Here is a 19,919-nt window from a genome sequence, read left to right as displayed (position 1 = left end):
TTAAGTGCCTCAAGGTGTTGTTCACAAGTGAGAGGAGGGTGGAGCGGGAGATGTCTGTGATGTGGACTCTGGTTTGTACTGGTTTGTCATGCAAAAGAGAGATCTGAGTGTAATGCCCATTTACGTTCTTACTTTCACCTGTGGTCACAATCTCTGTGTAGTGACTGGAAGAATGAGATGGGAGAAATGGGGCTTTCTCCAAATGCTGGCTGGGCTCTCCCTTAGAGATTAGGAGTTCAGCCATTTTGAAGGGACTCAGAGTAGAGCCAGCTCAGGTGATTCAGGTATCTGATTCTGAGGCCCTGGGATAGGTCCAGGACACACTGGTGAGATTATGTCTCTCGGCTTACCTGGTAACGGCTCGGCGTTCCCTCGGATGAGCGATAGGTGACTACAGAGGGAGGTCTGGGCTTCTCTGCTCAGACTGCTGCCCCTGGTATTTTCTTGTACCTTTCCTTAAGTACAGCATTTATAACTAAAGACGATCTAGACGGAAGTCCCTGCTCATAGTTGCCGAATCAGCTCGAAGAATGAAATAAATTAATTTCAATTCCAATTATTTCTGAGATGTAAAACTTAAAAAAAAAATGTTTTTACTGTTATTATTGTTGTTATTACAAAAGATCCCTTGAAGTTATACTTGTACCACCGTCTGTCCTGTAGCAAAACCTTTCTCATGTGTCTCAAGGCTAATCCGTCTGTATGGAGTTGGAGTACTTTTGTAATGTATTACTGTGGTATTTCTAATGCAGGACTGAATTATTACTAACCTATGTGTGTAACTTGAGCTGTTACTGTGTATTTCAACGCGTTTTGCTTTGTCTGGGCTCAGTTCCTCTTTTGAGGTGAAACAGGAGGACTCGGTTTCTGATTCATATTCTTCAGACTGTGTTTTCTTCTCGAAGTGAGACCTCGTGGTTTTCCCCGCTCTCTGCCTCATTTGGACGTCACAGGGAATTTCCAGTGGGGAAGGAAATCAAGTCAACTTTATTTCAACTGACAATCGTCAGTCAGTGTCACCTGCGGGACTGCTGTCGCTCCCTCTGGATTATAATCCCACTCGGATTAAAATTGTTCATTAAAGTTGTTAAAGTGTAATGACGCGCCCGTCTCGCGTCATGACGTACTCCGGGTAAAGTGGATGGATCGGTAGCTCAGCATGGCGCAGTGATGTGCACAAGTGAAGCGAACTGAGGAGGACTGTCACTCAAAGGGAACTCTTCACCTGACCGACCGAAACAGGTAACAGCCTGGTTAACTAACCAGCTAACTAAACTAACCAGCCAGCTGCACGTTTCCATTCATAATCACAACTTCAGCGGGACCCGTTACAACTCTTTGGCAGCTGGCTTTGTTTTGCTGCTTACTTCCTCATTAGCCAGGTAACTGTTAGGACCCCGGGCCAAACTCCATGTTAAAAACGGTAAGCTTTTATTTTCTGTAATGTCAGTAGCCTCGGGAATATTTCACGTCACCGTTAAAGTGCATTACGTGTTTGTAACACCCACCAGCTAATTCGGCCACGATTAATCAAAAATCAAAATCTCGGCTTAGTGAAAGTTTGAACTTTAATCCAACTTTTAATCTCGTTTAACTCGCTCTGGTCTTTGGTAGCCAAAGGGCAGAATGGTTAAACTGACAAAATAATTAAAACGACATTTTTATTTACACCGAACTGCTGTGTGGATTTTAGACTTGCCGAATACATGACTGGGGTCGGCTGATTCTGGTATCTATTCATTTATATCGCAATGTTCAGTGTACCGAAGTGAAGAGCGAAGGACGGTGTAACTGGCAGATTTTAATACGAAGTTTTGTGTTACGCTCTCCGCATACGGAACCTACGAGGCTAGCTCCCGGGCAGCCAGGACAGGCAGCGGTTAGCGAGGACGGGGCTCGCTTTGACTTGAAGCCCGAGATTAGACCCGAGCTGCACTGAGGTCGGTGCTGTGGAAGCGCCGGCCAACAGCCTGCCTGCTTTAACTTTAGCCACATGAACAACAACAACAACAACAACCCGGAGGAGCTAATTAGCTGTTAGCCGCAGAGCTAACGTAGATCACACAGGCACGCTCGTGAGAACGAGGACGAGCGATGCTGCTGACAGGTAACAAGTGTCAGCGATCAATAATCAATAATTATTATCGGGTTTAAACGACTGTGTATTACAAACTGTGTATCACCGAAGGTTAAATATATATTTATATATATAATAAACAAAGAGTGAATTCCGAGAACAGAAAACTCAGTTCACAAGGTATAAAATTAATAAACTGACAATAAAAAACGACAACAGCCAAAAAACATTTAATAAGATGGCCAAAAAAGAGGCAAATTTATGAAAGACCTGCAGATTCACGAGAAAAATGTGCACTTCGCAAATCCAATTTTTGAGGAAAAGGATAAAAATTGATAAATATAAGGAGAAAACCCAGGTAAACTCACGAGAAACACGTGCACAAGCGCAAGAAAGCAAAAATGAGGAAACCTTCAAAGGTGCTCAAATTTCAATAATCGTTGAGGAAGTTAGTTGCTGGAGACACCTGGCCTACTTCTGCAGGTTAGTTCTGGAGGTCTCACAGTGTGATGAACTGAGATGGAAGTGTTTCCCTCCATAGTCACCTTTTTAGAAGTCAGCAGGTAAATTTCTCAACGGGACTAAAGCCCGAGTGTTTACTGCCGTCATGTCAACTGTTTACATTTAGTTTTTTGCCTGCATGTTTCACAGCTTGCTCAGCAAAGTTTGAATTAACAACCTTAATACATATTCCTCATTCTAATGCAATAAGGAATTTCTCCATGTTTTTCTTTTCTGCTTCTTTTTCTTCTTCTTTTTTGGTACAAGAATTTCCAAATTCCCTGAAATACTCTAATACATAGGTGTCAAACTCTGGCCCGCGGGCCAAATTTGGCCCACAGCCTAATTACATTTGGCCCGCGAAGCCATACCAAATTACTATCAGAGCTGGCCTACTGGTATTATACAGCTAATATATATATTGTTTAGTATTAAGCTTTGCTTGTTCCATATTCAGTTTTTTAGCAAAATGTGTTTGAGTCCATAAGAAAAGATTCATTCTTATATCTGGAGGAATAAATATAATTCAATAAATATTAATGTTAGCCCGCGACTTTGTTCCAGTTTTGAATTTTGGCCCACTGTGTATTTGAGTTTGACACCCCTGCTCTAATACAAGACCAAAGCCGTCTTACCAGCTTAAATACTATGATATTAGCTCTTTATTACTCCTTATAAAGGACTTATCAAAGCCTTATTTAGCATGACTGAAACAGCAAACAAAAAAGTGGCAGTGGTGTGTCCCCCATTGTGAAGTGAGGTGCAGTTTCTAACAGATTCACTGGTAGTTTGACGCTCATTAATCCACACAGCTCCAAAATAATGATAACAGCCACTGAGTTCCAGTTAAAAATAACAACTGCATGCTTGTTTAAGCATCTAAAAACTGTCAGGTGAAACCTGTGCAGCAGGTTTATACCTCCCACCACCAAACCAGCCCCCCCCCCCCCCCCCCCCCCCCCCAGCTCCTGTCCAACAGCATGCCTTCAAAGACCATTTACTGTGTGATCGGGCTGTTGTGTGGTTTCTGGGCTGCAGTGAAAGCAGCTTAGGTGTTAAGTGAAGGAGGAAGTGGCATACAAGCGAAATGGCCTTCACTCTAATATCGGTCGAAAGACTGCATTAAGACACACAAAAAGGCAACTTTTATAAAGGCCTCTAGGTCAGGCCTCTCTTAGTCAGGGGTGGGCAACTCCACGCCTCAAGGGCCGGTGTCCTGCAGGTTTTAGATCTCACATTGGGTCAACTTACCTGAATCAAATGATTAGTTCACCAGGCCTCTGGAGAACTTCAAGACATGCTGAGGAGGTAATTTAGCAATTTAATTCAGCTGTGTTGGTTTAAGACACATCTGCCCACCCCTGCTCTTAAGTGGTCAGGTATAAAATGCAGTTTTTAAGAACCAGTTCGTTTACCATTTACAGGCCTATATGCATCATGAAAAGGGATGCACCAGTTCAACTTTCAACGCCATTCATCGGTACGCTAACATCAGGTTGAGCCTTAATGTTGCTTCTCTAACTTTCTAAAATAAAATATACCAAAAAAGAAAAGAAAAGAAAAATGCTTTTACAAATGTATTCTGTATTTGAGCTGAGTGTGAGAGTCTTTACTGCTGGTACTCCTCCTGTCCCTGCTCTCAGTCTCGCTGTGGGTGCACCTCCTCACACACGGAGTGGAGCACACAGAGAAACAGGAGAAGAGAAATAGTATTATAATGCCACTGTTCTGTCACTGCAAGTGCACAAAGGCTTCCCAACATGTGGGAAAACGTAACGAGAGAGAGGATGGAAAAAGCTGTCGGCAGTTTCTGGTTAAATTAAAAACTTTAGCAAATGTTCAAAGTGACTGCTGACCTCTAAAAAGGCCTTTAACCCTCAAATAAACGGTCAATAAAGTTGCTTTCAGTCAATTTTCTGTTGCTAAAATAAGAGATTAACCATTAATTGTTGCAGTTCTGCAGTTGATCGTTTTTAATGGTCGCTTTGAAAAAAGAAAGTTGTGAATGAAGTAGTTGTAACAGAAAGTAGAGTATTTAGAGAGTAAGTCACTTTACTCATATAGAATTCTAATTCAAGGTGAAGACGGTTGTTTAGAGGAGTGCAAATAAAAAGCCTCAGTTATAATTAAACGTGTTGTGATGAGCAGAAAACATAAAAATAAGAAGAATGAACAGAGCACTTTTGTCATTCTGGTCTCTTACTCATAATAATAATCGCTGATGTCACTCCGTGGGTTTAACTGACGTGTTGCTCCACCTTTTGCAGACGCCACCATGGCCGGAGACGACCACTACCTACACACTCCCAACCAGGTAAACTCACCTGGGCTCAGCCTCCATGTTTTTTTATAATGTCCAGCTTATAGTCTCATTTACTAATTTTAAGTCGTGTTTGACCCAATATGATGATGATTTGGTAAATTATGCTCCTTTTGTAGTCAGAAAGGGAGACAAAGCAAGGGCTGTTTTAGGATGTCATTGACAAGATGATGACGAAAAAAGCAGCAGGTTCCAAAAACATGACTTTAATAACCAGTGGGAGATGTCACAGTTTCTGCAGGCTGACAAATAACAGCCCATATTTCTGCTCTGAAGGAGACAATCTCCCCCCTTTTTAAACCCTTTGAAATACTTGGATCTACACCAGTATCAAGGTATCACAACCTTTTTAGAAAAGCCGTATTAAAGTGGGAAGTGCTCACATGTGTGCATGTAAATGAGACAGTATCAATATCGATCCTCAACATTAGGAAACTGTGCTGCTATTTTTGTTCCTTGTTCCTCGTGAACGGAGCCATAAAAAAGGCTCTTTGAGTCACTTCTGTCCAACATCATGCAGATTATTGAAGAACGTGATTGGCCAGCAGCTTTGTTGTTTGATTACCTGTGCTGATCATCGAGTCTAGTGCACTAATACTTTCTATTGCTGTGTTAGACACAAATGTAATGTGATTACAGTAACTCATTTCTTTGGAACATTTTCCACGCAGCACTTTTCAGTTGTTCTTTAGCTTTTTTTGATCATTACTGTTTCTGTGGTTCTCCTCTGATCTTCTTCTGATCTTTTCCTTCCTGGTTGTCAACTTCAACTCCTTCCTCCTCTCCAGCTTCATCTTCCTTGTATTTCTTGGTCTCTGTATAGCTCTTATTGATTATATTCTTCATCTGCGTGATCTTCTTCTCGATGTTCGTCTACATCGTCACCCTCTTCTTGTTATTTCCTATTCTTCTTTTTCTTCTTGGCCTTAATCTTCTTGAACAGCTTCATCTTCTACTTGTCGGTCTTTGTCTTCCTCGTGGTCTTATACCTGTTCTTCCTTGTCTTGATCTGTCTCTTCTTCGTGATTTGCTTGTATATTCCTGATCTATGTCAGTGCTTTCTTTTCCTTCTTTGTCTTCTTCTTCTCGTCCTTCTTATTGATCTTCCTCCTTGGTCGTGGTTCCTTTGTGGCACCGGTTCATGCAATCTCTTTGAACAGACCATGCTGGGGTATCTCTTCTGCTTGAACCCTGAGAAGCACTGATGTGGGGCTCTGATCCGAGCTGCTGTAAATAACTGTCCTGTTCTCGTTAATGGACTGTTGTTTCTTTGGTATAACATGAATTATTGCAGTTAACATCACTCAAGCTGCACACATGTGAAGAACAAGAACTAAATAATAATAATGTCTTCCTGTGTTTATTTAAGTCTAAAGTCAGACTTCGTGTTTTTGTCTTTACTGCAGATGTTTGATAACATCATGATAGACCCGTCATGGGAGTTTCCACATTTTGCGATGCCTCAGACGTCTCTGCGGACAGGTGAGAGTCCTGCAGGTGTGTCCCACACCATCAGCTTTATCTTTAAAATGGGTGTCTTTGGGTTTCAGACTGCTGGTCCAACAATAAGACGTCATGTAGTACTTTCCTGTTGGCTTGATTTGACCTCTGTACTTTCAGAGTTTATTTACTTTGAATGTGTTGTGTTGTTTTTATCTGGATTTCCCCTTTGTTTCTGAACAATAATATAATTTCTGAAGAAAAAAAAGAGCAGCCATGGGTGGCATTAATCATCTCTTAAACTTGTCATTTTGAGATGACGGCTTAATCTTCGTGCATAAAAATACCACACTGTCACGCAACCATCACGCCTGTCTCTCCTGCCGTCCCCACAAAAGCTGTCAGGCCCTTTGTTTTCAGACGGTTTCCTTTGGTCTCACTCACTCCACCATCCTGAGGTTATTACTGTGTGGTTAGCATGAAATAAAAAACACGCAGGTGGAGATAAAGTATCTGCTGCCCCATTTGTGTAATTGTGTTGAGCTCATACTTTACATACTCGAGCCTGATTGAAAAGCAGTTTAGTTCTTTTCCTGTTGCAGTGTTTGCTTCCTGACACTCGTCATTTGGTTGACTGTGGTCGTTATATCCACGCGTATCATTGTTGTTTAGGTAATACTCAAAATTTAAAGGGACCCACTAAGACTTATGTCACTGGTATTCCCTGTAAAAAAAACTATTTACCAAAAAAACCCCAACAATAAATTTCATGTGTGATTTGGTTTAAAGTTCCAGGAAAAGTCAGACAAATGGACTTTGACTTGGACTGTTACGTCAGACAATGAGAGCTTTATATGGACCGTTACGGCATGAATGAAGCCTTTGTTCAGACAGAAGCTGAAGGCTCTATAACATGTGTGAAAGAAACATTAAAACCACACACAGGTTGAACAGATGCCGCTGGGGAGGAAAAACTTCCGAAACTCCACTTTCTTTTTGCAAAAGTGAATTTCTGTTGAGGGGGAAAAAATGAAGGTAAAGTGAAAGAGGAGTTTCATGACGTGTCCTCTGTGGTGGCTGTGGGACGGCAGCTCAGCTCTCACTTCCCTTTAATATCAACACATCGTTTCTCTGAGTAGAGACAGAGGTGTAGCTCGCATGGGGAAACTGGCTCCTCTTTACATTTACATGTGGCTACAGTGGTACGCAGAAAGTGGCGATTACAGCATTTCTTCTTTTAACATGTGGAAAAATACAACCGGTCTCTCCTGCACATATGGATGGTAGAGGAAACGCAACAAGGGCGACATTTCACAGTTCATATTTCATGTGAGACAACATTTCACCGACATTAAACAGAATCTCACATGACGGGAAACCTGACATGAAACACAAAATGTCGCAAAAGACATTAAACATAACGTGACATTTTAGAAAATGTGTCATCAAACAAAACTGAATGAAAGATGACATAAATCTCAACGTTTTAGAAAATCGATATTGCGCAAGATGCCCGCGTTACGAGTTTTACAAACGACAATTCAGGAAAGGATCACCGCAAAAGACATTTCAGGTGGCATGAAATTTCAATCGAAGCGCAGACACTCGAAACACTGTCGCGTACAGATTTCTTGAAAGCCGTTTTACAGGATGTTGATAGCAAATGAGACGAGATTTCAGGGAAGATGTTTTACATTCTCCTACTTATCAGATGCATATTTTAAGAAAAACTGATGACATTTCAAAAAACACAACAGAAAAAAACATAAAACATTTCTGAAAAGAGAGTTTAGAAAAAAATGAGACGCCACTACAGGCGATGACCTCACACAAAACATTTCTTATTGCACATCAAAAAAGTTTGAGGTTAAAAAGGAGCTCAAACTGAAATGTTGGTTAAACACTCTTTACGGTCTACTTATCAGTAATAATGACATAGTTGTAATAATTCTTAAACCGTGGAAACCTCAAACCGTGGAAGGGAGTTCCCCTCACTGTGACACAGTGCTGCTCACAGGAGATTGTTGGGGTTCTCCCTCTAATATTGATGGTCTGCAGCTCAAAGAGTCTTATCACTGAAACTGAATAGGATTGGTTAGAGCACTGCTGGTCAGCAGATGGTTGTCAAACCAGAGACCAGACCCAGGGTGAGGGGTGACAGATACCCCAGGGAAACTTTGTGTAGAGAAAAGCGTAGCTCGGTCTTTATTTCATGTGTAAGATATCTCAGTTCTCTGACACCTCTAAATGTCTCGATTGTCTGAAACCCCAAAACGAATTTTCAAAGAAACAAATCAGCTGTATGAGAAGGTGTTTGAATCTGAGTCTGAATCTGAGTCTTTGTGGTTTCAGTGGACGGACCGTTCCTGCAGATCGTGGAGCAGCCCAAACAGGTAACACTCACCTGTCCCGTCTTATCAGAGACGACTGACCGCTGGGTTTAGTTTATTTTTAAATTGGTTTTATTTAGAATTAAAAAAGGGAATTGACTTAGTACAGGATGTTTGGCTGTTTAAGTCACACCTGTAACTACTGCTGTTTTCTTTTCCTGTCTTTTGTTGCTGATGGTCACGCTGACTGTAACGGCACTCTGACCGTGTTCTGATGTCACTTCCTTTAATGCAGCGGTCCTCAACCCCTGGGCCGGTACTGGTCCATGAGTCGTTTGGTACCGGGCCGCCAGAGTTGAGGCTCATTGTCGGACATAAACCGGTCCATGGCACAAAAAAAGGTTGGGGACCGCTGCTTTAATGGACAGTAAAACACAGTTAGGCCGTAAGTTGTGCAGCAAAGTGGAGCAAAGACTGAGGGGGGGGTCAATAACAGGGTCCCCCCTGAGTCAGTAAAGAGTCAGTCATTAAAGTGAAGGATGTTAAGGTGTTAAAAGGTCCTGCGTTGAACTTACAGGTGTTATGTTTAACACTGACGGAAGAAATACATTTAACGCTCATAAGACCTATTTTAGTGACCGTCTGTGGTCATTAATGATCTCTGTTAGACTTTAAACAGGAAGTCTTTATTTAACGTGCTTCTCATGGTGCTGCTTGCTTTCTGTTCAAGCTTGTATTTACAGTCAAACTGAAGTATGTAAATTTGGATGTAGCCGTTGGCACGTTACCCATTGATTTTAAAGACTCATCATTAGCATTTCTGTCACCGCCATGATGTTTTTGGACGAAAGGTCAAAGTGTTAGCGGCGCTGTTTATCCCGGGAGTGGGAGGGCACTGACTTGGGTGGAGTATTTCCCATTAATTTTTGAGCTTTGAATCCTAAACATTTACACCTTTAATCTAATTTCACCCCATAAATGTCACACCCTCCTCCCTGCCTGTATATATTTATTTGATGACAGAGCTCCTTTAACTTCAGCTGGATTAACACTGATGACTCAACAGGAAGAAAGGGAAGCATCGCGTCTCAGAGTTGGATTTCACCCACCTGTTTAATGAATAATCATCTGAACGTGTGTTTAGAACAACAAGGCGACTGATTGTCAGCTGATGCATTGATACAGGTGTGCACTGTTGTCTTTTTTTTTTACAGCGCGGCTTCAGGTTCAGGTACGGCTGCGAGGGGCCGTCTCACGGCGGTCTGCCGGGGGCCACCAGCGAGAAGAACAGGAAGACCTACCCCACCGTCAAGGTAACGCTTCCTGTCTGCGCTTGTTCTCCAGGTGTCGGACGTGCAAATGTAAACCTCGTCCTGCGCACTCGCTACAGTCAGCTGACTCACCTGCAGAGCGCAGCGTTTAAACTTTCTTCCAGTTTGTTGGTCCAGGAAGTGTTTGAAGCACACAGAGTGAGCACTAAAATCAGATTGTGGTTCACTTCTGTCTGCAGCGGCAAGAGGAAATAAAACAGTTTCCTGCAGAGACTTTAATACTGCTGAGGCATCGGGCCGACTGTTTCTGTCGTTTTGCTGATTGAAGTTGTCAAACTGACTAAACCTGTTTTGAGCTGAAGCTGAAATATGAAAGTAATGCCGTAGTGCGATTGAAGCTCTGGGAAATGATTGTTTATATCAGTTTCATCGCAGTGATTGTTCAGTGAGAGTAACACAGAGCTCCTTTAACTACAGTTATTAATAACACACGCAGCCATTAAATGAGTTATTCATCACACTGTTTCTGCTTTCACAAGCTAACACAGAGTAAGACCAGCGATGAGACCCAGTCCTGCTCTGCTGTCTGTGCTGTATACCCGAGCATCAGTATAATGACACCGAGCTCACCTGGATGTTTGGAGGCCGAGCGGTCCCTCTGTGAACTGACTGTCCTGCTGATGTTGAAGCTCACTGTTTGTTGAGACGAGCCTTATTGGATCAAACCAGCTCCCTTTTGGTTAATTTTGGCTGACGTTATCTTGCCAGTTGAAGTTTTTAGTTGTAGGAAAACAAAATCAAAGCTAGTTTTAAGGTCATGATTATACGTGACGCGGACTTGAGTCCATAAATTTCATCATCAGACGTTGATGACGAGCATCCGTGTGGATGTCCACATGCTCGCCTGTTTTTTCTTTTTTTACCGCACAGACTCACAGAATTTACATAACAGTGCACCAACTACACGTGTCCCAGGCGGCAGACTTCAAGCAGCCTTCACAGGAGTATAACAGGACTGACTGCTTGGCTGTCGGGTCTCCAGCTGTCGGTGTTTGTGTCCGTCGGCCAGCTTAATGTGGCCTTAACCTCTTCAACTGAAAAACCAAACTACACTGGACACACTGAGGCCATAAAGGCCTGTGTTCACTTACAGGCGTGTGACACCATCATACAGCTTAAAGCAAGGGTGTCAAACTTATGGCCCATGGGCCAGAGTCACCCCACTGCAGACGGCTTTGGGAAATGTGAAGGAGGTCATAGATTTGACTTTGAACTGTGTTTCAGATGAAAACCTCCTTCGGGACCATCGAAGTAACAAAGTAACAGAGTAATACAGAGTAAACAGTTAAATATCAGGTACTCTTCTATCTACTGCAGAAATTCCTTTGCTTTATTGTGATTTCACATGTTCAAGAGAGAAATGGGTCTATAATAATTAATATATACATTCTTATCTTTACCTTAATAGTGTGAAACAGGCTTCGCAATGACTGAGGGAGAGATCCTAGTTTAAAGCAGTCAGTGTGGGTTGGACTAAGCTGTGCAGACAGTAATGTAAAGACGTGTTTGTAAAATTCCAAAAGGAAACATTTCCGATCGGAGCATTTTCCAGATCAAAGCTTTGGCTGAGGACACTTCCAGCTGATACATGGGTTCATGCAACCCTGTTTTAAGTTTTGGTGGAATTTCAGGAATGTTAAGTTTGGCTAGAAAGTCATTAATTGTGTTGCAGTTAGTTTGTGATCCTGAGGTGTAGAGCTCTGAGTAAAAGTTCTTTAATACATCGCCAAAAGTTGGTTCTGTTCATCTGGACATCCAGATGAACAGAACCGACTTTTGGCGATTTACTTACCCGGATGATTGAGCATGCATCAGGATGTCCCTGAATACATGATTCACTTTTTCATGAGCTGTGAAAGAATACTTGGCCCTAGATACCTTAAGAAGACTTGGCAGTTATCTATCAGGTTTGTCGCCGTTCAGTTGAGTATGTTGTTTGTAGGTCAAGCCTCGTTTTGAGTTCAACATGCTTTTTAAAAATTGTCTGTTTAACCTGTTGCATTAACATATTTTGTTCATGAGCGGCTTGTTTTTGCTGAATAAGTAGTAATTTGGCCTTAAAGGCATCCCATACAACAAGGCTGGAAGTCTCTGGGGAGGAGTTAGTAGCAAAGCAAAAGCCTATCTCATCTTCTGTCATTTAACAGAAGGGTTGAGTTGAAATCCCGTTGTAGGTGGGTGTGAAATAACTACACAGCGATTGGCACAGGAGTGGACCTGCTGCAGGCATTAAGTGTCAGTGATAGCGTAAACGATTCTCCAATACGTGTGGTACACGTGTGAGAGGTCTCTCTCGAGAGCTGAATCAAATGATTAGTTCATCACCAGGCCTCTGGAGAACTTCAAGAAGTGTTGAGGAGGTAATTTAGCCATTTAAATAAGCTCTGGTGGATCAAGGACGCATCTAAAACCTGCAGGACACCAGAACTGGGTCTAACCAACAATTAAAATCATCCCCCGGGATGAGAGAGTACTTATTTAAGGCAGGTTTGAAGAGAGTCTCGTCATCTCGTCATTCGGAGCATAAACATTTACTAGAGCGACCAAAGTGTTGCACAATTTCCCACTGACTATAACAACTGTGCAGATTTGTGTGCGACAACAACCCGGGCCTCAAAGGGAATATTCTCGACGATCATATCGTGCTTTAGCCTGGAAACGTGAGTGGAAGCACCGGCACCTCCACCGTGGGAGGACACGTCCAGTATTTTTACTTTTCAATTTTTAATGAATATTTACTGCATACCTAGGATGTTTGTGGATTCCTGGGGATGACTAAAGTATCTACTTAATCTGTCTAATGTAATCTGAATAGTGTTTGTTTTTTCTTGTATGACGATTCAGTGTGTGGTTAGACGTTTTCATGCTGACATGAAGGGGAGTTTCACGGGTCTGCCCTACTTAAGGTCAAAGTGGGCAGCATGTGGCCCACGATGTGAAACGAGTCTGACGTCCGTGTCTTAAAGGGTTGCATTAACTTGTAACGAGTTTAAAATCACAAAAATGTTGTGTTATGAATGTGTCGTAACAATATCATAGACTCAAACCTCTCTTGGGAGTCGTCTTAAGGATCCTGTGATTTAGATATTTGAGTCCTCAGTGAAGGTCTCGTTTACTCGTTTACTACACATGGGCAATAATGCATTGAGTATTTAAAGCATGTAAAAAAAAGAGAAGAGAAAAGTTGCATAAATCACATTTAAAGGAAGTGTGCAGGGTTTGCCCCTGCTTACTTGTGATTTAGGAACCAGCTGTTAAACAATGCGTCGCTGCGTCTGCTTGAACAGGTCAAAACGAGTCGCGTGAAGCCGTCGTGTCAGCGGCGTTACAAAGCTGCACGGTCTTTTCTCGTGAGCAGGGGAGAGGCTGGTGTTTACTATTGTCTGCCGAAGGCTGGTTTTGTTTCACTGTGGTTTTGGTTGGAGGTGACCGTCGCTGGCTTTAGAAGCCGTGGCGCTCTTGTTTCCACCCCGCGCTCTGTATGAGACTGACACAAGCACACGAGCTCGAGTTTCCTGCCGTGTTGTTTCTGTTGATGTTTAGTTTGGAGTCTGAAGCTCCCACATGTTCCGACCAAACCAGAAAACATGGGAAATCCCCAGATTCCTGCTTCTGTCTTTGTCTCGCTGACATTAAAACTATATGAAAGCTGATTAAAGAGATCCAGACTTTCAGACACAGGTCAGAACAGGAAGTGTTCGTTATAAAAAAAAATCATATGAGCTCATTTGTTTTCTGTACGTAGTCAAAACAGTTGCGTACGAGCTGAGAAGGACATGTTTTTTCTTGATGTAGAATCTGAATAAAAATGATTCATTTTTGGACACAATGGGCTAAAAGAAGTTTATTTCAGTCACGCTTTGCTCTCTGCCCTTTAACTGAGTACATACAAAAGATGGACGTAGAACTCTGACAGAACCTCCTGGTTTGGGAAACGCTGGTTTAACGCCTGGCATTTTGACTGCCGCCATATTGTTTTTTTTTTAAGCTTGATCTTTTCCTTCCTGGTTGTCTTCTTCTTCTTCTTCTTCTTCTTCTTTTTTTTTTTTCTTAATCTTTTTGATCTAAAGCCCAAGATTGTCTTCTTATTCTTGTCTTTCTTGGTCGTCGTCTTCTTCTTCTCCTTCTTCCTAAGTCGTGGTTACTGTGCGGCAGTGATTCACGCAGTCTCGTAAACTTGATGTTGTCAAAACACCTTTTCTGCCGTCATCGCAGCAGCCGATGGTTTTTGACTTTGTTTTAAAGTCGAGGGATCTTTGGAGGAGCTGCAGCTTTTGTTGCTTCAGCGTTGGCTGATGCTCAGTTTGTCACGTTATGCTACGTGTGGAGAAGAAGCATTTAAAAGGAACAGAAGGTGACCAGTGGTACACCGAGCGCCGTAACGTAAGGACAACATGGGCTCATATGCATCAGCTGGGTGTACGATAGGCATGAATGAGATGAAGTCACTGACACAAATGAGGAAGTGTTCCTCCCACTCGCCGTGTTTGATCTGTGGGTCGTGTTAGAGAGATGTTGATGATGGTGAGTTTGCATGTTGAGGCTGCAGAGTGGGAAAACCCCTCCAGCTCTGGCAGGACCAGTGGGACGATGACTAGTCTGACTCACTCGACTCACCCGCTCCATCTCTCTGTTTTTTTTAAATTGATAAGGCATCTGTCACCTTCACTGCCTGCGTCCCGTGGTGTCATGCTCTGTGTACGTACTCTGCTCTAATGTGTGCTCGTGAAGTTCCCCTGAAGTTTCCACAAGAGTTTTTGTTTTTCTAAACTACTGACTTTTCGTGCCTGTAGTTTCTTAAAGATTTCTAAGGAAGTTTTCTGGATAAAATTGGAATTTCCCTTTAAGGTTCTCGCAGTGATGAACATTATACACCTTTAAGACTTTAAAGTTTTTTTTTTAAACTCGAGCAGACTTACCAGAGATCTACTCAAGCAGCTTAAGCCACGAGTTATTTTTGTGACTGGTGATGGTGTTAATAGTGGAACGAGGTAAATCAATGTGCCCTGAGTCATTCCTGCTTTCATGAACATCAAGTTTTATTCAAGAGGATCTGAAAGCAGCGACTGATGGACTCACTGGGGCAATCATCGAGCCTGACAGGTGCTTTACCTGGCACAGGATCATCCATGCCACAAAGTTTTGAAGAATAAAACCAGATTTGAAGCTTCAGCTTCATGAATCCGGATGTTGAGTTTAATCAAAAACAGCTGCAACAAAAAGTGAGGAAACGGCCTGTTTTATTCCTTAATACCAACATTAAAGTGTTTTATGCATTTTATTTATGCTCGATGCATGAAATCCACCGGAATAAAAAACACTGTGATAGAAATATTAGCGGCCTGCAGTGTGTGATGAATGTGGAGCGCTCACGTTGGAGAAGAAAACAGGAAAATGTCTGAGCGCGTGTTAACCACAGGCCTTATTTCAGGCGAATCAAACTTGTAGAAACGGTGAGTGCAAAATGCAAACTCATTCAGAAAGTTTATTTATTCAGATCAGAACAGTCCCTTTTTTCCCTCTCGCTGCCTCAGCCCGGCCACAGCGCACACACCGGGACAACTTGGTGAATGTTTGGATTTACTAAGTGTCTGAACCAACTTTGGCATCATTAGCGTAAAACAAACATCCCCAGTAGCTGCACGCAGACTTCATCCCACAGCTGCTTTTCCTCACAATATTCCTCGAGACTCCGATAAACACTCGGAGCTCCTGCACGGATCGGATCTGTGCTCCGAGCGCTTTAGTTTTCTGACATCAGATGAGGTTTCAGCAAAATCTTCTGCTGGCCCGGACCTGTCCGAGAGCTCTCTGCAAACCACACACACACAAACACACCTCTGCTGTGTTTCATGTCTGTTGGGAATTTCCTCTCCTTGACACCCACATGTAATTACAAGGAAGTGGAGTTGCGTCACAAACAGGAAAGGTGCCGAGTTTCAGCTCGCAGATGAAAGCTCTGCATCCAGAGGTGTAATATCTGCGTTCGCGCCCACTCTGGCCCAGAAATACTGACATATTTAACCCTTTGTTGTTCACTCGTGGTCGCACAGCGGTGCTGCACAGACTACAAGCTGCCTCAGCGGGTGAAACTCATCAGGTACAGAGAGACCGAAACAAAAACACATTCGGTTGTTGGATTTAAATTACTGTCGTCATTTTGCACTCGGAGTCACCACTTTGAATTTTCCACAGCCTGATGGTTCATGACATTTCATATTTGTGGTGATGTAGATTAATCCCGAGCTTCACTTTCATCGGTTATCAGACGTTATACGTCTGCTCACTTGACTTTTCTGCTTCTTTATGAGGGCTGAGAGTCTTTCATATTTATTGAGGACAAACCTCCAAAGCTGAAAGCTAAAGCTGGTGTGGAAGTGTTTGAACATTCCCCACAGAGCAGCTTGGTTTGGTCTCTGTGGATAGGTTCCCTCTTCATAACGATTCTCTCATCCCAACCAGTCGCAGCAGATGGCCCCGTCCCTCCCTGAGCCTGGTTCTGCGGGAGGTTTCTTCCTGTTAAAAGGGAGTTTTTCCTTCCCACTGCCGCCAAAGTGCTTGCTCATAGGGGGTCATATGATTGTTGGGTTTTTCTCTGTATGTATTATTGTAGGGTCTACCTTACAATATAAAGCCCCTTGAGGCAACTGTTGTGATTTGGCGCTGTATAAATAAAATCTAATTGAACTGAGTGGGTGAGTTGGGGCGTGGCTACGTTGATTGACAGAAGCCAGATGGATAGATACTGAGGAAACTTCTGTTACGGCAGCAGGATGATGAATAAAAATGGTGCCATCCACAGTAAACAGGCGCATAGTGAGGGCCTTTTACTGCCAGAGATGCAGAACATTTACACTTGTGATGGCTCCACCCCTATATTTATTTGGAATTTCTATTTATAAAAGACTCGACTAGAGGAGATGAGGTTTCAGGTGAGTACATAATAAATAATTATCTCTTCCCCCGGCATTCACAAGCTTAAATCTCGACCTTCACAAGAGACAGAGGTTAAACTAAATCAAACCAACTCCTCCTAATACGCCTGCTCCAATGAGTGAAATCAAGCGCTCCCAATGACATTTAATATGTAAAATAACCAAGCCCTTTGTCTCAGTGTGGTCCAATATGGGGTCACCAGGAAGTGTAGGTCCTGTGTTTAATATTTGGTCCTCCAAAGGGGACTGGACCCAGCCCTGCAACAACCCGGGAGGCAGCTGAAACTGGCTAACTGGTTGTATCAGCTGACCTTTCAAAATAAGAGAGAGCAAATTGTCCATCATTAGATGTTTAAATGTAAAAATCAGTGCTTAGATAAACATGAGTGCTCAGGTTTCATTATGGGAATTGGCATTGCACATACTGCCCTCCTCTCTGCAGTTTAGCTTCATCGGGAGCAGTGAAGGCTGATCACTGAGCGCTTCTCTGCAAACTCCACTTGGCTGCTTCACCGTGCTGGGAACGTCAGAGACCTCAGGTACTTAGTGTGAGCGTGTTTGAACCAGGAAACCATCAGACAGCAATGCTCGCTGTGTTTCTAGGAACTGGGTTTGTCTGCCAGAGCGCTTCGAGTGGCCCACAGCACCGGGAAGAGGAAGTGGGCTAGTGTTTATTTACTGCTGCAACGTTCCTGCAGGCAAATGTCTGCAGCAACATCATTTGTACATGCACACGTGTGTGCACGGTAGAAACGGGAACAGATTTCCTTTCCGCAAACTCAGTTTACCTCAGAGTGCAATTAGATAGAGAGATAACTTTAAATTTTGGGTGTGGAGAAACCTCAACGACAAAGTGAAGGAAATCATAACGAGAGAAAAAGCTACAAGTTGAAGTTTTACTTCCTCTGAAGGAATCTTACAGATTGTTTGGTTTTGGTTTGGCAGATTAAGAAATGCACTCTCGGTTTTTGTAGTTCTGGAACAGGAACAGTTATCTGGATTCAGGCTTGAATGTCTTAAATGTGACTTTGAAAAGGATCCTGACCTGATCACAGATAAAGTTTTTTTTATCAGAGATAAAATGTTTCGTAGCTCATTCAAAGTTTAGCTGCTTTCACACTGTACGAAATCTCCACTGATGTGTGCGCTGTGCTCAGACTGAACGAGCTTTCAGCCACGCCTCTAATGACTCGGCAGTATTCTCAGGTATCGATCAGCTCCAGCTGGCAGTGCGATGCCTTCACATGTGTCTATAGGTTTCTATAAGTTACTATGTTGCTGTTGAATTGGGTGCAGCAGCTCTTTGGAACAGAAGGATGCACACTCGTTAAAAGTGTGCAGGGTTTTTTTTTTTTAATTTCACTGGAAATATGGTTATTGCAGGTTTCCTTGAAAAGCTGTGAAATAATTGGAAGGCTGTGCCCCCCCCTGTACAGTTGGGACTGACTCACTTTTGCAGTCTGAATTGGACTTTAGAAGAAATGCAGGTTTTACTTCAGGGAAAACTTCAGTTATATTTCTCTAACCTCGTCTCTTCGGTATAAATATAGATATAAATGAGGCATTAATGAGCACCTGTGTGTTTCACAGCTGAAACTCATAAGCTTCAGACTCGTTTTTATTTTACAGAATCTGTTTAATGTAATCACCTGATAGAGATCAGCGCGCTTTCATGTTTCTGTCTGATGTTCGGACAGGGGATGAAAACACGTCTTTGCGAGATCCGTTAAAAAGGAGGTGAGGCGACGTGAAACTGCGTCCGCTGAAGTTTGGCTGGTATCGTGAGTCATCCGTACCAGGAGAAAGTTTTTTCTGAACCGCAGCAGAGAAGCGCCGAGGGCAGAAAAATCCAAAGTGCCCTGAATCTGTCACCGTGAGTCATCTCTGGATCTCCGAATGACTTCTCTAAAACCACATCCATCCAGTCTGACCTCTCCCTCATTTGACAGACTCTAACAATCCACACCGAGCGTTCTTCAGCACAGCCACTGTTTAAGGTTCAGCAGAAGCACATTTCCTCTCAGACTCAGTGTGTTGGCGATAAGCTGGTCTCCTGATTTGAAGACCAAAACATGGCAAAGATTATTTTCATGCATCAGCGACAGATGACAGATGAAGTTCCCTCTGTGATCCAGAACTTTGCAGGATTCAGAAAAACTCTTAAACTTGATCTGATCGGCATTATTTCTCCATTTCACAGCCAGGAGCCACATTCAGATGTGATTTATAAGAATATTAGAATATCAGAGCTGGAAGGCGAGTCTGGGATTGAATTGTAGGTTCATCAGCTGATCCCACGTGCCGATATAAGCCTGGAAAGTTTACCCATAATGCACTTTTTGAAGTTTTCTCCAGTGGATTATGGAGATCAGATCATCCAGGGTCCCATCAGTGGTGTCTGCTGCTCTGCCTCACAGACATTAAACTGATGCTCACAGCAGGTTATAGTGAGCCTGGTTTAGTCTTAACACTGTGAGTCTTGGAGTAAAGTTGCAGATATTTATGGTGGTTATCTGTGCGTGTGTTTCAGATCTGTAACTACCAGGGTCAGGCCCGGGTGGTGGTCCAGCTGGTGACGGCGCTGACCCCCGTCCCTCACCTGCACGCTCACAGTCTGGTGGGAAAACAGTGCGATAAAGGAATCTGCATTGCTGACCTGCAGTCCAAAGACTCCACCATCAGGTCTGCATCTCTCTCACACACACACGCAGTGAAGCCTGTAAAACGATCGTATGTGACGCTCAGTTTATTTCTCATAGCTTCCCGAACCTGGGGATCCTCCACGTGACGAAGAAGAACGTGGCAAAGACTCTGGAGGAGCGGATGATCGAGGCCTTCAAGCTGGGATACAACTGCGGGGTCTCCATCCACCCCGACATCGACAGTGTTCAGGGGGAGGTCAGAGTCCCTCGAGAAATCACAGGTGAGTGAGACACATAACAAAGTTTAAATTCGGGATGTTTTATCTGTTTCATCGTTGACTCT

The 19,919-nt window shown here is 43.0% G+C and overlaps 1 protein-coding gene across 2 annotated transcripts in view; it reads left to right on the top strand.

The window, feature by feature from the left end:
• The first annotated feature begins 964 nt into the window (after nt 1-964).
• The window catches only part of nfkb1 (nuclear factor of kappa light polypeptide gene enhancer in B-cells 1), a 29,010-nt gene continuing 10,055 nt past the window's right edge, over nt 965-19,919 (top strand). The window contains exons 1-7 of one of the 2 annotated variants that reach the window (XM_014408828.3): nt 965-1,242; nt 4,846-4,892; nt 6,305-6,380; nt 8,691-8,731; nt 9,883-9,981; nt 19,465-19,616; nt 19,694-19,857. In XM_014408828.3, the coding sequence (XP_014264314.1) occupies nt 4,854-4,892; nt 6,305-6,380; nt 8,691-8,731; nt 9,883-9,981; nt 19,465-19,616; nt 19,694-19,857 (571 nt within the window). In that variant the 5' untranslated portion in view covers nt 965-1,242; nt 4,846-4,853. Of the gene's footprint in view, nt 1,243-4,845; nt 4,893-6,304; nt 6,396-8,690; nt 8,732-9,882; nt 9,982-19,464; nt 19,617-19,693; nt 19,858-19,919 lie in introns of both variants that reach the window. The other variant, XM_014408827.3, reaches the window with a different exon arrangement.

This window comes from Maylandia zebra, linkage group LG2 (assembly GCF_041146795.1).
Source record: "Maylandia zebra isolate NMK-2024a linkage group LG2, Mzebra_GT3a, whole genome shotgun sequence".
NCBI classification, from domain to species: Eukaryota; Metazoa; Chordata; class Actinopteri; order Cichliformes; family Cichlidae; genus Maylandia; species Maylandia zebra.
The sequence above is the reverse complement of the archived record's forward strand: the minus strand, read 5'-3'. Positions and strand labels throughout refer to the sequence as shown.